Below are 16,221 nucleotides of genomic sequence, written 5' to 3'. Positions count from 1 at the left end.
GCGTGTTTTGGCTGCCAAGGACCCTGCTAGGAGTCAGTGTTGTACTTGAGACCCCCAGTGATTTCAGTATGACTGTAAACACACTTAAGTTGTTTGAATTGGGTTTGTATTGATAGATCTTCGTCTGGTTCATACAATCAGGGGTGGAGGAAGAGAAGAATGCCTGGTGTGTATATGGTTATTTTCTATTTAATTGTTATGATTATAAATAGCTGTTCTTGAAAGCTCAGGGTCTCTTAGCATCTGCACCAGCTCAGTATTGGTTTGAAAAAGAAGTTGCTTCTGTAATGACAGCTTGATGCAAAATATAATGTCTGCTTTCTTTCTTATCCCAGGGGTATTGTACAGTTATTTAACGCTGTCCGGAAGCACCAAAATAATGTTGATGAGAAAGTAAAAGAGGCAGGGAATTCCAATAGAAAACGTGCTAAGCTGATGTCTTCTGTTTCAAAGAAAGATTTCATTGATGTACTCAGAGGTATGGAAGGAACAAAAAGAGAACAGAATATTGCTAAGACAGCCATAAAGAAGAAACAGGTAGGCCTGGTCTTACTCAATTCACGCTAGGTATTTTCTCAGGAGTTACTTATCTTGGTTATTTAATAGTTATTAATTATTTGTGCCCATGCTGCTGATCTCTTTTTGCTGGCTACTGAGACACACTGATCCTCTCTTGCATCACCTCCCATCTAATTCTGATCTTTGCTTCTCAAAATCCAGAATACCAGGAAACGTCTGGGTAGTTTGTTAATCAAAATATGGGCAATTTAGGGAAGTGTAAAAAAAAAAAAAAAAATGGACCCTGCCTGGGCATTTACTTCAAGACTGCAACAACAAACGCTGGCTTCACAACTCTCTATTTGAAAGCTGAACAGCGATGGTTAACCACGTCAAACAGTGTTAAATGGTCTAGCCTTTTCTATAATGCCATTTTATAGAAGGTGATATACTGACCCATTCAAGTTGTGCATTAGCAGTTTGGTCTTTTGGGGTTCAGTTGTTTTCAGAGGATCGTAAGACTAGAAACTAAATGGCTTTGCCTCCTCTATCATGGTATCATTTTGTTATGGAAAGAGATTGTATTGACAGACAACAAAGTGTGGACAGACAAGAAAGAAGGATAGTTAGAAACATTGGAAAGGTCAGTTTTAGGGTTTTCTTTTGTTAGTCACGTGCATGCTGCCATGGCTGTAGAATTCCTGCTGATCTTGATTTATTTTGGAATTGGGAAATATAAGTCAATCACATGGTTGTTTTGATCAGACACTGGTGTGATGCAGACAAAGTTGTTGGACTTTGACTAGCTGGGGTTAAAAAAACGTTGCTAAGACATTCTCTCTCTCTCTCTCTCTCTCTCTCTCTCTCTCTCTCTCTCTCTCTCTCTCTCAAATTTCAGAAGTTGCAGGTTTTTACAACAGTTGTGTTTTGAACTTTGTGCTTGGTAGTGGGTGGAATACTTCTTGGCCTAGACCCATAGCAGTTAACTAAGTACTTTTCTGTGCCAGGAAGAAATACTTTAATCAGTGGAAAGACAATAGTTTGTCACATGTTTTTTGTTTGCGTGTGTTCAGGGAGCATGCTGAAACAGTGCCTAGCATGAAGAGAACTCATAAATTTCATGCAAGTGTAATGTTAAAATACTTTAAATATTCTTTGGGTTATGAGAACAGTTTAACTTGGTGCTGACAGTTAATCTGTCCTGCTTGTTTGACTTCATATGGAAAAAGAGATCTAGTGGTTGTGCTTACTAGTGCTGCTGTAGTTAAGGATTTGTCATCATGGTTATAAATTTGGCCAGGGGTGATTATACATCAGCTGCAAAAATATGGCAGACAAATTTTGTAGACTAGTTTGAGGAAAGATTGTGGCCTATTTTGCCTTTTATCAAACTGTAGAGAAGGCTTGCTGACTGTGTCCTTCTCTGCCTTCTCCCCCTGAATTATAGGGCTTAAGGACATAGCTTTCAGGTGTCTAAGTGCTTCTGTTTATTTTTGAATGCTTTGTTTTGGAGGAGTTATTGAGGGCATATGTTTAAGTGCTTTTGGATGCTTGTCTCTCTCCTCACTTCATATCTTGTGTATCCTCTTTCCCTTTGAACAAACTTACAATGCCCAAAAATTCCTAAAGTGGTGCATGGATTCTAGGAATCTTACAATTCATGTTCAAGGCTAAGTTTTTTCTCTCCTAAGAGCTGTATCTTCCTGGTATAAATCCCCACTCTGCTTCCTTCCCCAATTCCTTTGATTACCATGATCCTCTAGCCAGGATTGAACCAAACCTATCAGGGACTTTGTTCAAGCTGCTTTTAATTAAGGCTTGTTTTCTTTTGGGAACACAACTCACCAATTTTGCATATTCCCATTCTTCATCTTCTTGATGAGCAAGGCTGAGGCCTATACCCAGACATACATCTTAGACTAAATAGAACATAAAGTCCTGCTCAGTGGCAGAATGTTTTAGTTTTTCTCAGATTGTAACTTGCTGCTTGGAGCCTGCATATCCCTAGGGGAGGGATTTTTTTGTTTTGTGAATTTAGACAGATCAGGAGAATCCTTCGCTTGTGTGCAAGAGCTAAAAGCCGGTTTTGATAGCAAGATGCTATGCTTTTTGGCACTTAGAGCATATGGCCTTCACTGTATAAGAAAATGGAATGTGTTTGCTTATTTCAACATAAACAATATAAAAATGCCAATCCCAAACTGCAGGCACCTTGCCATCAATTAAAATACAGTCCACAATGATAGAAACACCGCCCCACCCATATAAAGCAACCAGCCTGTAAGAAAAGCGTAGCAGAACTAAATCCCTTCAGTGAAAGTGAATCTTTCAAATCCAGCTTGAACACACTTAGGCATGTGATCAGGCTCTTGCTTCTTTCTTCTACATGCAGGCTGCAAATGCAGCAGATTTTCCACTTTTGAACTCCTGTGTCTGGAGGGGAGGCCGATTCTTCTGTTCCTCCTTCCCTCAGGGTTCTGGCAGCTAATCTTTGGAGAGGCCAGTTCTTGTATCCTCCAGGGACCCTTAGTATCTTGATCTCCTGTTGTAGTTGATTATTAGGGTATACAGATATAAGCATGTGGACATTTTTAAAACTCATTATAAAAGATCCCCCATGGCATTGAGATTTATTACAACAGCATAAACACCTTTCCAGTTTGGTATTTACTTTTACAGTTTGGCATCTTAGTTATCCCCTTCCTAGACCTGTGTTTGTTGCTTATACCTTTGTATATGTCCCCTTTTTTATTTATTTTTTTTTTTACATGCATCTGCCTAAAAATTTTCTGTGTATACTTTTTTTTTTTCTTTCATGCAGCTGCAATAGGAGGACACACAAGCTGTTAAACATTTGCTTGTGCCATTGGAAACTGTAGCCATTTTGCAGGTTTTGTGCACCCAGATGGGAGTAATTACTTTTCCGAGTTGGAACCAAAGACTTTGCCTTCATATCATTAACTGTTTATCAGGGTATTTCTTAATCCTTGCTGAGCCAGCTGACTTGAGTAATATTTTTCCCCCCTGTTTTTTTCCAAAATACTGTACACAATGCTTGTTTCTGGGTAAGATCATCTGATCTCCCGCCTTATCTGAATGCCTTTCTATGTGAGAGAAGAATGCAGTTGTTTAAAAGGAGTGACTTTTTAGTGCATTTTTTTTTTTTTACAGTGAAACGAGTTATTTGGGTTTTATTTTGGACAGTTCTGGAAATAACATGTGCTATACTGAAAATCTGCCCTATTTTCCTTTTTTACCACCTATGGCTGTACCATATTGTAAGGAGTATTGACATTCTCAGTCCCCATCCGTCCGTGTCACAAAAGGTGCTTGTGCGTGTTGGCAGCTCTGGAGACCAGAATTATCTGTTCATCCATAGAACAGATACAGTGTTGATAGTGGCAGTTCAGGCAGTGATCTAACAAGCCCTAACCTTGCTTAGGAAGAATGATGCTGAAAGTGGGAGAAGTAGCATGTTGTTTGTACCCTCTCAGTCTTCAGCCTCTGAGATCAGTATCAGAGGAACTGATAAAGGTGATAGTTTTGTGATATGGATACTTGTCCACTAAGAACTGCTGAGATTGACTCTCTTCCTATAGGCCCCATCCTACCAAGGCATTAAGTTTTGTTGTGATGGGTGAAGTCAGGAGAGGAAGGGCAATGGGACACAGAAATTTCTCTTGCTTTTCAAGGTTTTTATTATTGTCTATTAAGTCATAATTTCAGATTGCAGCCATTGAAAGATGACTTGTTATATTCTGGCTAATATCATGAAGATTAAATTAATATTGGACAAAATCCGTCGTCTTTTAGAGTTTAAAGCAAGGACTTTGAAATAAGTTAGATCAAGTTAGTAAAGAAGGCTCATCTGCCAGTCTCCTGAACCGCAGCTCATAACAATGTGCTATTGGGGACCTAAGGAAATAGCCTCTTTTGAGGAGTGATTGAGACTTCTGATCCCTGAGATTAGTAGAGACTTAGTCAGCTAGCATCAAAGCTGACACTTCAGTTGCATTAGAGTAGTGATTTTTAATCAGGGTGTTGGGGCACTGTGGGGTGCTGCCAGCTCTTTTGAAGGGTGTCTTGAGGTGTGAGGAGATAAACAAGTAAACTAAGCAGGTAAGTGGGGGCTCAGGCTTGTTGCTGCCTGAACAATCCCCTGTTCCCCCTGCTCAGCCCCCAATGTAAGGCGGTATTGAATCTGACTGTGTTTAGAATTAGCCTTTAAGAAAACAAAAACTCAAGGTACTACTTTCAACACATTTTTGGCCAAAATTATTTTTAAATCCTTAATATGGAGGCAAACCATGGGATTTGTATAATGAACTGATTTATCTAGCAAAATTTTTTCTTCCCCCTCTCTTTCTAGAGTTAAAGTACACTTATGAATGCCATCTTGGTATCCAGCAAGCAAGTTCCAAGTGCAGATATTTGCTGGGACATGTTGGCCATGGCTTTTAAGAGCACAAATTTTTTCTGATGTCATTTTTTAAAAATAATTCATCAACATAATTGTGTTGGATGCTGGACCACAAGTAGAAACAAGTGAGAGAAAGAGGGTGGTATATTTCAAATAAATCACCTGACCACAGAAAAGTGTTTTTGAAATCAGTAGGAAAATGTTGTTTTTGTGTTTGTGGTTGGTTGGTTGATTGATTGTTTCCCCCCCCCCTTACATAGATTTATGGGCGTTGTCATGCTGTTGCTTTGTTCATGGTCCTGATGGTACAGATATGAAAAAGGGGAAGCCCTCCCTCCTTGCAGCTTGTTGGAGTGGCAAGAGTCTGCCAAGCAGCTTAGGCAAAGTCAGGTGAACTGTGTCTTGTCAGGAATGTTGAAAAAGGTGTACAATTCTGCTAGAAATGTGATAGGATGGCCTGAAACCTTTTTATGATTAAAAAAAATGCAGTTGCTATCACAACAGGAGGAGGTAAAAGTATTGCAGGGGAGTGTGGCACCAGATCATTGCTGCAGTGTTGTAGCATTTGTATCTGATATTTTGGCCATTGGAAGTTTTCTGAGTGTGGTGTAAGTATAGTGGAGACACTGTCCTAGTCCTAAAGAGAATTCTTTAAAATCTAATGAGAATCTTCAGTGATAGGAAATTACCTGGCAAAAACTAGGGGCATACCAATAAAGATTTTTTTTAGCTGATACTGACGGTCAATTATTAACCAACCATATCAGCTGATCAACCAATCTGATAGCTGATATGCAGCCCAGCAGCTTGGAGAGCAGCATTGGGCTGGTAAGTCTGTGAGGGAAGGAAGGGATGTGGGGGTGCAGATCGAGGTCTCTATGGTGAGGGAGGGAGTAGGGCTGGTGCAGGGGCAGGTGATGCCTAGCTGGGACAGGGTGTAGGATGCAGCCATGGGTGGCTCATCTGGGGGACAGGGAAGGGGACGGCTCTCTGCCGCTGCATGTATCCCTGGGAGAGGCACAGGGGGCATGTGCCCCCTGGATTTCTGTGAGGGATGGGTTGCCCGCTGTGGGCTTGAGGTCAGAGGCTGCGCCAGCCTCTTTCCCAGCCGGGGACCTGGGGCAAGAGTGGAGCAGGCAGTGGTGGCGCAGGAAAAGGGGGCTACAGGGTGGGCTATAGCCACCCAAAAATTCGCCATAGCCACCCCATAGCCCCGCTCCAAGCACCTGCCTGTCCCAAGCACAGCCCTGGCCCAGCGCCACCGCTGGGAAGAGGCTGGCACAACCCCATGCACCCTCCCCGTGCCCCATGCACTAATTCAGGGGTATATGCCCCCCATGCCTTCCCCAGGCGTGCGCACAGAGGTGGGGAGCCCCACCCCCCTGCATTCCCAGACGTGCTGCCTATGACTCCATCCCACACCCCACCCTGCCCTGCCTCAGCTGGGCAGCACCTACCCCTGCCCCTTCTCTAGCCCCACTCCCACCCTCACCATGGGGGGCCTCAATCTGCCCCCACCACTCCCCTTCTCTCCCCCACACTCCTTCCCCACCACAGACTTACCAGCCGAACATTACTCTCCAAGCTGCCAGTCTGTGTTCCTGGCTCCATGCATGCTGCAGCTGTGCATGTGTGCAGTGTTTATCAGTGACATTTTTGGCTACACCAGCCAAAAAAGCCAAATGCCGATAATGTCAATTTTCCTTTTGTTGGTGCCAATTTGATATGGACCAATAAATAGATCAGTGTGCCTCTAGTAAAAACCATTTGGCCGTTTGTTTTGGCAACTTTACCTAAGGAGTGGTGTCAGGAAAAACTAGTGTAGTTTGTGTATTGAGAAGAGATAAGTAGCATCCAGGTAAAATAGAAAGAGTTAAAAATAATACAGTATTGGACTTCAGTGTGTTGTTAACACTTGTCTGCGCTTCAAACAGGATGTGCTACAGTATGGTCAGTGTTGTAGCAAGGGGTGGCCAAAAAAACCCAAGCAAACAAAAAAAATAGCAATTGCCAACAAGTTTTTAATATTCAGACTAGGGTATGCAATTAATTTATCAAAACAGTGGGCTACCCCTTCCAGTTCAGTTGAAACATCTGTAAGAAAACATAGTTGTCTCATCCTGCTAGTCACTAGTCATAATTTAATCTCCCAGTTTGGGTACCCAGTTTTTGTTAGTTGGAGTTTTGTACACATTCCTTTATTTAGGTCAATATTCCTTTTGTTGTCGGTAGGTCATTCTGCTGGATCTGGTTTGAAACATGGTTACATTTTTCATCTAGGCTCTTTGTTTTGATCACCATTTGTGATCACATCATTAAGGCTGTTTATAAGTGCGTGGAGGACGAAATAAAGTAACCCAGGCAAACTTAACTTTAGTGTTTCTTAGCTTTTTTCTTTTTTCACTGTTGACTTTACACCCTTATCAATGTTCTCTTAATGTTGCATGTATAATTTTAGCATGTGGGTTGTGCTTTTGTTTAAGTTTACATAACAAAAAGCACAGTATTGTGTGGAACCATTTCAGGCCTAATTCGGATCCAGTTTTTTCAGCAGAACCAGGATGTTTAGATCCATGGCTCAGTTCTTCCATTAGCAGTTACTCCACTTGCTCAAAGAAGTCTGTCTGCCACCTGTGTTAGCCTTTGGAAGGGGATGGAGAGAGAGCTAATTAACCCAGGTACAGTATTTCAGGACTGTGGCAGTACTTTTAGGTTGGGAGGTAGCAAGCGTGGAGGGCTAAATACAGACAGTCACAAAGCCCAAGACTGAATTGATTCAGTCTTTGCAGGTTAGTCTAAGCTACAGAGATTGAATCAATAAGCAAGTGAACACACTCTACTTGTGATTCAGGAAATGCAGCAACATGCCTGCAGTGGCTCAAGCCAGAAGCTGGGGAGCGCTAGAGCATGCCTGCCAGCCACTGCCGAAGGGAAGCGAAGAGAGAAGCCCTCCAATACTTCCCTTGCCACACCCCTCCCTGCGCAAGTGGAGGGGATGTGTCCAGGCCCCAGCCTGGAGCTAGCTGAAGGGTCTGCCTGAGGGGGCATGAGGGGGTGCTTGCCAGGCTGTGGAGGGGGTGGGTGGGGGAAAAGGTAGTGACATTGAATTCATAAAAGTTTGAACAAGAATAGTTCTTTCTCTGAAGTGAGCATTAAACATAGCTCGGCTGTACGTGCGCTTCTTCTTCCTACTGTCCCCAAGGTCTCTGGAATTTGCAGTCCACAGCCACAGCAGTAGGAGTCTGCAGGGTTGTTCATCACTTCCTCTTCCTGCTTTCAGGTGTCTCTGGCATTTGTAGTTCATAGTCACAGCCAGCAGTAAGTTTAGTAGGGTAGAGGGGCAGCTTCATCCTTGTGGGAAAGCAAGTTTACCCCCTCCCTGGCTGCAGACCCCAGTCAGAGTTTGCATTGTGGGGGGCCAGTGAGCCAGCCCTTAGTACCTCAGCTAGGGAGCAGAGGAGTGGGGCCAGCCCTGCTCTCTGGAGCAGACAGCCTAGCCCAGCCCAAGGCTGCAAAGCATGCTGGGGGGCTGTGATTTAACTTGAACCAGAAAGGGGTCTGCGATAGAAGTTTCATTAACCAGTTTGACGTAAATCAGTTAAGTCTGATACTACATTCAACAAGGTTTATCTTAAACCAATTTTGCCTTTTTTAAACTGGTTTATATGCTCTGAACTTCTGTTCTGTTACAGGTTTAAACTGATTTCTGATCACTTAAACCAGTTTATGTGTAACTTCTGTCCCTAGCGGAGGAGTGCAGTGTGCGTTAGTGCAGGACTGCCTGGTGCAGTGAATTAGTGGTATAGATAGACCTAGAAAGTCCTGCTCAATCTTTGGCAGGCATGAGCTGGAACAAGCTTGGTCTTTCTGGGATGGGGCATGTATCTCAAGCATGCTCAATAACGACAGGTCTTTCTTGGAGTTTATCATGCAAGCTCTAGTGGATCTCTGCTGAGTGTGTATGAACTCGGTTGTTTGATTGTTTTTTAAGAGCCTCATAATTTAGCCAGATCTGCTTGAACTTTTAGTGGGACAACAGAAAACTCCAGCTCCAGGGTGAGACTCCATCACTTAAGACCATGCTTCAAAGCATAAGGGAGATGAGGGGTTTTTTACAGTGTAATGCTTGTAAGACTTTTTTGGAAAAAAAACAGCATTTTAACCTAACCTCATACTTTAAAATGGCTAAATCATTTTAGCTGACATTTTCCCCCTCCAAATAAACAGTTCAGAACAAATACATGGCATGAAAATTTCAAAACAAAAAATGTTTGGCAAAGTTATTAGCAGATGGAAGTGGAGGTTGAATAACTTGAATATATGGCCACAATAGCTAGAGGTGGCACTACCAGCTCTACTTATAATAAGATACAAAAATAAATAATTTGAGATTATTAGATTAGTGATGCACAGGTGATTCTGGTATCGCCTTATTTTCCTAGCTATTGCTATTTTGATATTTTTTTATTTGTGGTGTGCATCTTCTTATCATCCTATAAATACATGATACACAGATACCAAAATGTCCAATCCTATTAGGACTGCTTTATTGAATTCTAAAACTATCACCTCCAGAGCTATTTTAACTAGAAATTTTGTCCTGAACCAAATTTGATTGGATTGTGTTTTGACTGAGGCTTTAGCAGCCCATAGCATCACAGCTTGCTTAGTTGAAGCTTGTCTTACTAATTTGGGCCTTTATTTTCATGTGCCTCATGTTGCATGGCAGTATCAGAAACTTGTTCCTTTGCTGCAAAATGTTTTAGATCATTGTTAGTTCTGTGGGTCCGTTTTAGGAACCCTATGCTTTCTCTCTCAATTCCAGTTCTTTCTGCTTGTTTACAGACTTGCCACCTTGTCAAACAGTGTTATGGAGACAGCTGTCTTTTGATTGTTGGCTAAACTACTGATTAGCAGCTTTCTACTCCTTCCTTAAAGTGATCTGGTGACAGAAGCCTGTAAGGCCAAGGGTTTTCACCCAAACCCTCTTGGTAAAAAAAAAAAAAAAAAAAGTCAGAGCTTTTGGCTCTGATTTTAAGGTGGTTAAGTTTTGTTTGTTTGTTTGTTTTTAAAGGGGAGTTGCTTACACAAAGGGCTTGCTTGGGTTAGATTGTTACAAAGCAGCTCTCTTAAGGTCTTTCTGTAATTATTGGTAGGATAACTTAAATAGAGAAAATATGCTTCAGAACAGTGAAAAAAAGGTTTTCTACTGGAAATCACTGAAAGATTAGGGAGAGTTTATTTGAACCACTTTGTTTTGCCCCATTTCAGCAGTTTGTCACAGATCATCTTGAAGAGCAGTTTTCTCAACTTTTGTAACTTAAGGGTAGTTAGCTGTGATGTGTTCTGACTTTCACAGTTGCAAACCAGTGAATAATATATTAAATATGATCTCTGTTTACACCTGCATTTCCTTTTATTTTTCTTGATAAACAGAGTAGTTCAGGAGTATGACAGCTGCTGGGTTAAATTGGAGGAGTAGTTGAAAGGTTTGGTAATGTATTTATTTTCTTAGAATCTGCTCATTTTTTAAGGAGGGCTTCAGATTGGCACTGAACTTAAAAAAGGATCTCTTTTGGGGGTTTTTGTTTTTTGTTTTTTAAACCTATTATTGTTACAGGTGATATTAACACTGTCTTGCTCAACGATCAAAGAGGAACTACCTCATTTCATATGGTTTACTCTGAGCTTTGACAGCTCTGTGTGTACAGTCTACAGTGTGTACAGTGTGTATAGTGTACAGCTCTGTGTGTACAGTCTATTTCACTTTCTCTTAAGGCCAGTTTCATACTTTGCGTAGTGTGGAAGATCCATACAAGAAAAACATGCAAAAAAAATATTGTGAAGCTATGAGTAGGAAGCAAAGATGAAGGAAGAGTGGGACTCGGAAAGCGTGGATTAAATTTTCTGGTCTGCCACAGACCTTGTGAGATCTTGGGCAAATCACACAACCTATCTAGTTCCCTATTTTTAAAGTAGAATGGATTAATAGGTGAGTTGTAGACGTCAGTGTATTAGATATTTGGGAGGTACTTGCGTACAGTGTTATGCTATACTTACACTATTAACAGCACTGTATCTAGACTCCTGGTGGCCCCGGGCAAACTTCTAGTATTGGGCCCCCCTTTGCCAGAGATGATGATGATGATAATAATAAAAATTACCATTTTTGGGCCCCTTTTTGTCCAGGCTCCGAGCAGCTGCCTTGTTCGTCCATACTTGTGGCCGGCCCTGGCTATTAGTATTTTAAGTAAGTGAGAGGACTTGGAAACTAATGTGTAAACTACGTAAGGATTCCTTTCAACAAAGTCCTTCTTTGGCCAAACAGTTATATTTTAGGGTTTTAAAGGGTTTGCTGGTCTGAAATGCTGTATTTATTGAGTGCTAGCCAAGTGCAAAAATATTGCTTCTGGTCGGTGGAAGCTGTAAAAAAAACCAAATCTCTTGTTCGGGTGTCCATTGAAGTCCATTTTTCCAGGACTTCAATTTCTAAGTGGCTACCATCTTGAATACTGGAACAGCTAAGATGAGTGCCATGCGCTATCAAATAAAGGCTTCCGTTTTTCACTTTGGCAGCTGTACCTGCTGACTGTGGAGATGTTAGCTGCTTTTTTTTTTTTTTTTTGGTGATAAGAACAATCTCAAACTTTATTGGGAGATAACTATGGGAATAGTCCAAAAACCTGAATTTGTTGACTTCACAACACACTGCAAAAGCTGTGTTCTTTGTGCGGGAGTAGGTTTTGGCTGGATAAGAGGGGCGGAGAATGTGCGCTCATGCATGCACCTATAATAGAAGCATTTCTTCCTGAAGGTTCTGTAGCTACCAAGTTTTGTGTGTCAGACTCCTTTCACAATCCATGACCTCCAGTATTAGTCTTGGATCAACAGTTAGAAAGGTATCTTTCTGTATCCATTTACTCTGTTCTTTTGTCATGTATTTTCCTATATCTGAAGTAGAGGTTCACCTATATATTGCTTGCATATCGGCTTAGCACCGATAAAAGGGTAATTTATGTTATCAGCTGTTGGCTTTCTTTGGCCATTGTACCTGATAATGTTCTCTGATAAATTATACCTTCTGGTCTGGGCCCCTGGATGCCTGGGTTTCCTCAGGAAACGGCGGGTTTCCCCTTGTAGGTGGCAGTGTTCTAGCCTGCAAGGGGTCCTGCTTGGAGCTGCCAGGAGCAAGACACGGGGTACCGCATGCATGTGCCTGGCTGCATTCATGCACGTGGCCAGAAAAACAATCAGGAAGCATGGAGAGCACCTCCCTGAAGGTAAGTCTGTGGAGGGGAAGGGGCATGGGGTGTGGGGTAGATCAGTGTTCCCACAGTGAGGGAGGGACTGGGGCATAGTCTGGGAGCGCTGCCCAGCCAGGGCAGTGCATGGGACCGGGGGTGGGGAGCAGGATTGAGCCATGGGTTCCTCATCCAAAGGACATGGGAGGGATGGCTCCCCACCACTGCACATACCCCCCCGGAGGATGCATGGGGGGGGGCATCTGCTCCCCCCCCCATTTGTGCATGGGGTGAATGTGGGTTGCTTGCTCTGGGCTCTCTGCTCTACTGCCTTTCCCTCGGGAGCCCTGCACCAGCCGCTCACCCCCTGCCTACCTGGCAGCAGTGGGGGTGGCGAGTTGTGCCTTCTGCTGCCAGACAGGCAGGGGACATGTGGCTGGCACAGGACTCCTGGTGCAAAGGCAGCAGGGTGGAGAGCCCTGAGCCCACCGAGCAGCCTGCATCTGCTTTTGCCCCACTTGACTTTGCTCTGCTTGAATTGAAAGCATCCCTTCATTTAAAAATGGTGGTGGCGGTGCTTGAACTAAAGCTCATTTGATGAGCTTTAGCTCAAGCGCCCCTGCCATTTTTAAGCACTGAGAGGCTGATACATGTGACACCGGAGGCTGCTGGTGCATGTCAAAAAAAGAGACATGTATTTATGTCAGTACATTTTAGAGTACTAACATAAATAAACTTTTTTTGCATACTCCAGCAGCCTTCAGTGCCGTATGCAACCAAATTGGTTAGTGTATCGGTATTGGCCAATATGGCTTGTTAATAGTCAGCTATCAGTATCAGCCAAGAAACTCTTTATTGGTGCACCCCGAATCTGAAATGCTGAGGGAAACTCATTTTAGTCCTCATTGAGTGTGCAGCTGCCCATAAAGTTAGACAGTTGCATAATGTAGGAGTGACTCTTCTATATAAACTGGTTGCCTTGATAAGAACAATACCTTCTACTCATAGAAAGGTATCGGGGTTCTTTGGTAGTCTTCTCCTTTTCCTGCTTTAAAATATTCAGTTTTGTAGTAAAACTCTTTCAGGACTAAGACCCTTTTTACTGTAGGCCCTTTCCTTCTTCAAAAAAAGTCTGAGTGATGACTAGCCTATTCCTGGCTTGATTAAGTTATTAATACTAATTTTTAATTCAAATCTGATATCCAGTCTGTGCTATCAGATTTATGAATTTCAATCAGATCCTTGGTAGGGGGGAAGGATGAGAGAGTGGGAGAGATTCAGAGAGTGTTTCTCTTTGAGGGATTAAGTCTCCTGATTTTAAGTGTGTGTTGAGGGCTCAGATCAAGTGTAGTATTTTTGTCTCCTTTTCCAATTAATAATGCTGTCCAAATCCAGTCCATCTGTTCTGTAGCACTTTTCTAAGTAAAGCTAAAGCTATTGCTTAAAAGGCTGTAATTTTTATTAATTGGAAGTCCCAGTCAGGGCCAAGGACCTCTTCACTCCTGGCACTGTTGCTATATTTCTTCTAGATACATCTTTACAGTAGCCTGAGAGCTTCCCTTGGGTATGCTGTATAACAGGTGGGGTCAGTGTTGGCTTCTGAACTCTGGTTCTTTTTTAATTCATAGCAGGGCTGTCTAAAGTTTGCAACATGCCTCACCAGTCCCGGCTTCTGGGATGCACACCACAAGGACTTTGTGCTGTAACAACCTGTTGCATTAACCCCATCCCTGGCTGCTGCTGCACATGTCTGCCTACTGTCACAGGCCACACCAGCCTTCTACCACCTCACACCATGTGAGCCCCCATGCTGCTGTGGGCAGGCAAGCTCCCCCTTGCAATGTAAGCAGTGTGAGCTCATTGTTGTCATGTGGAAGACCATTTTCTTGCCCCTCATTTCCCCCCACCCAACCCCTCACTGCTGCTTTGCAAACTGCATGAGCTCCCAGCTTGATTCCCCATGCCAGTGCTGTGGTGCAGGGGCAGCTCAAACCTCCCCCTTGCTACCTGGGTAGCAAGCTTACCAGGACTCCTCCAACCATTCTGCACAGCCCCAAAGACACCTGCAGCTGCTGCCACTGCTACAGCAGCAGGAGCAATACAGAGCATGGCAGCCACACAAGAGCCCATTAACCCCTCATGGGCCAAATGTGGCCCAGGGACTGCCAGTTGGACAGTGCTGGTTTATGGAAATATAGGTCCAGCCAGTATATGGTTGATGATAGTTGTATTAATTCTATTCTGGGAAGCTGTTTGACACCCCTTTTTCAGCTGCAATGTTGAGCTTCCTTGCAACTGTCTGGAGAAACTATTTAGTTTGAGATGTTTGTTTTTTTTTAAAGAGGTTCTTTTCCTTAAATAGACACTTCCCTTTAGTCTCATTTTATTTTTCCTTCTAGGATCACAGGTGGAATTTTCCACTAAGTCCATATAATTCTGTCAGTCTGAACCAGCACACATTCCTGGCACAGATGAGCAAGATTTGGCAGGATTGTCAGCAGCGGCCAGGGGTTAAACTAACATAAAATTTATTCTTTCTGATACAGCCTGGTCTTTCCAGATCAGGGTGAAGCTACTTTTGACAAGCATTGTGACTACCCTAAACCTTACCTGGTATGTAAACAAAGTTTATGGGTCTAGTAATGCTAGCCTCTTAATATGTTATACAAATATTCACCAAATAAGAATGGAAATAAATGCTAACTTTTACTTGTTTAAAAAAATTCACACAAACAGCTTCAGCATACCATTAATTTCTTACCTGTATCCCCATTATACCTAAGAACCCTAGTTATAAGCCAGGATCTTGTCCTGCTTGTACAAACACAGGAAAGAAAGCCTGCATCTGCCCAGAATCTGAAATGCAAGAGAAAGGCAAGTGTATACAGGCAGAGTATGAGGAAGCAGCGTATTGATTGCCTAGACTGACTAATTTTAGTGCATTGATGTCCTAACCATGATGGGTGAGTGGGTGGATTTTGTCAGTACCATCATTGTGAAAAATCACACTTCTGTTTGGACTCATGTTACTTATGTTAGTACAAATGGCACCTAAAAGGCTAACTGAAAGGAAATGAGAAGCAAGGTTCTACCCAGTCTCTTTTTGCTTGTTTAACTACAATTCCTAAATGATCTGTGTAGTCTGTTTCACAATCCCTTCCCTTTATAGACTGTGTTTGTGGCTTTTTTTTTTTTTATTAACAGAATAAGGGAGAGGCAGGGGGAAGGAAACATAAACTATGAAAACGTAACTGTAAAATCACATACTGGCAGGGTAGCCTATTATTTCAAAATTGCTTTGAACTCTTGGGGTTTTTTTTTCCTTTCTTTTTCTTAACTGATCACATCAAGTTGATTTTGGATTCTTTTTAAGTGGGGTGTGCATAGTTTGTGTCTTCTGGAAGGCCCATAGTACAGTCTGGATACATAAATACAAGTGAATGGTATTTTTTCCGGGGCAGCTCCCAGTTACATTACTCCTAAATCTTTCATTACAATTTTAAACAGGTGCAATATGAATTTCTTTGCCAACATGTCCATATGTTGTCTTACAGCCGCATGTAGTAAAATTCTTCTTGCCATGGAAAGAATTTGGGGATGGTTGCTGTCAGAGGGAGCACCACAATCCCAGCAAAGCACCAAAAACATATTTTCTTTCTATATTTTTGCATCTTGTGAGGTGAATAGTCTTACAACTTGCTGTGTGTTTTTGTTTTTTACCCAAGCAAATCAAAACTTTTTCTTGTAAATATCTTGGAATGCAAGCAACTTAATTACATCTCTTTACAATCAAACATTTAATAATGATATTATAAAAAGGACTTTATTTTACTTTCTTCTCTTCTCTTCCTCCCCCACCCTCTTTAAGCCAGATGAATATTTGTTCTTAGGATCTCTGTAATGCAGCTTGGGCTTTATCGGGTTAGTGTGTGGTTAAGCCTCTGTGCGCACTAGGTCAAAGCATTCCTTTCTCTTCACCACATCACTGCAAATAAGCCAAGAGGAGCATGTAAGGGGGTGGGGGGGCAGAGAGGGGGATTCCTCGCTCAGATCACTAAGCTG

At 42.4% G+C, this 16,221-nt stretch overlaps 1 protein-coding gene across 2 annotated transcripts in view; it reads left to right on the top strand.

Annotated features, from left to right (window-relative positions):
• RRP15 (ribosomal RNA processing 15 homolog) overlaps positions 1 to 16,221 on the top strand; it is a 37,688-nt gene that overhangs the window by 9,192 nt on the left and 12,275 nt on the right. The window contains exon 4 of one of the 2 annotated variants that reach the window (XM_006265050.4): positions 336 to 537. The exons of the other annotated variant lie outside the window; for it this stretch is intronic. Coding sequence (XP_006265112.1) covers positions 336 to 537 — 202 coding nt within the window. The remainder of the gene's footprint in view (positions 1 to 335; positions 538 to 16,221) is intronic. 2 annotated transcript variants of the gene reach the window in all.

Source organism: Alligator mississippiensis, chromosome 1 (genome assembly GCF_030867095.1).
Source record: "Alligator mississippiensis isolate rAllMis1 chromosome 1, rAllMis1, whole genome shotgun sequence".
NCBI lineage: Eukaryota > Metazoa > Chordata > Crocodylia > Alligatoridae > Alligator > Alligator mississippiensis.
The sequence above is the reverse complement of the archived record's forward strand: the minus strand, read 5'-3'. Positions and strand labels throughout refer to the sequence as shown.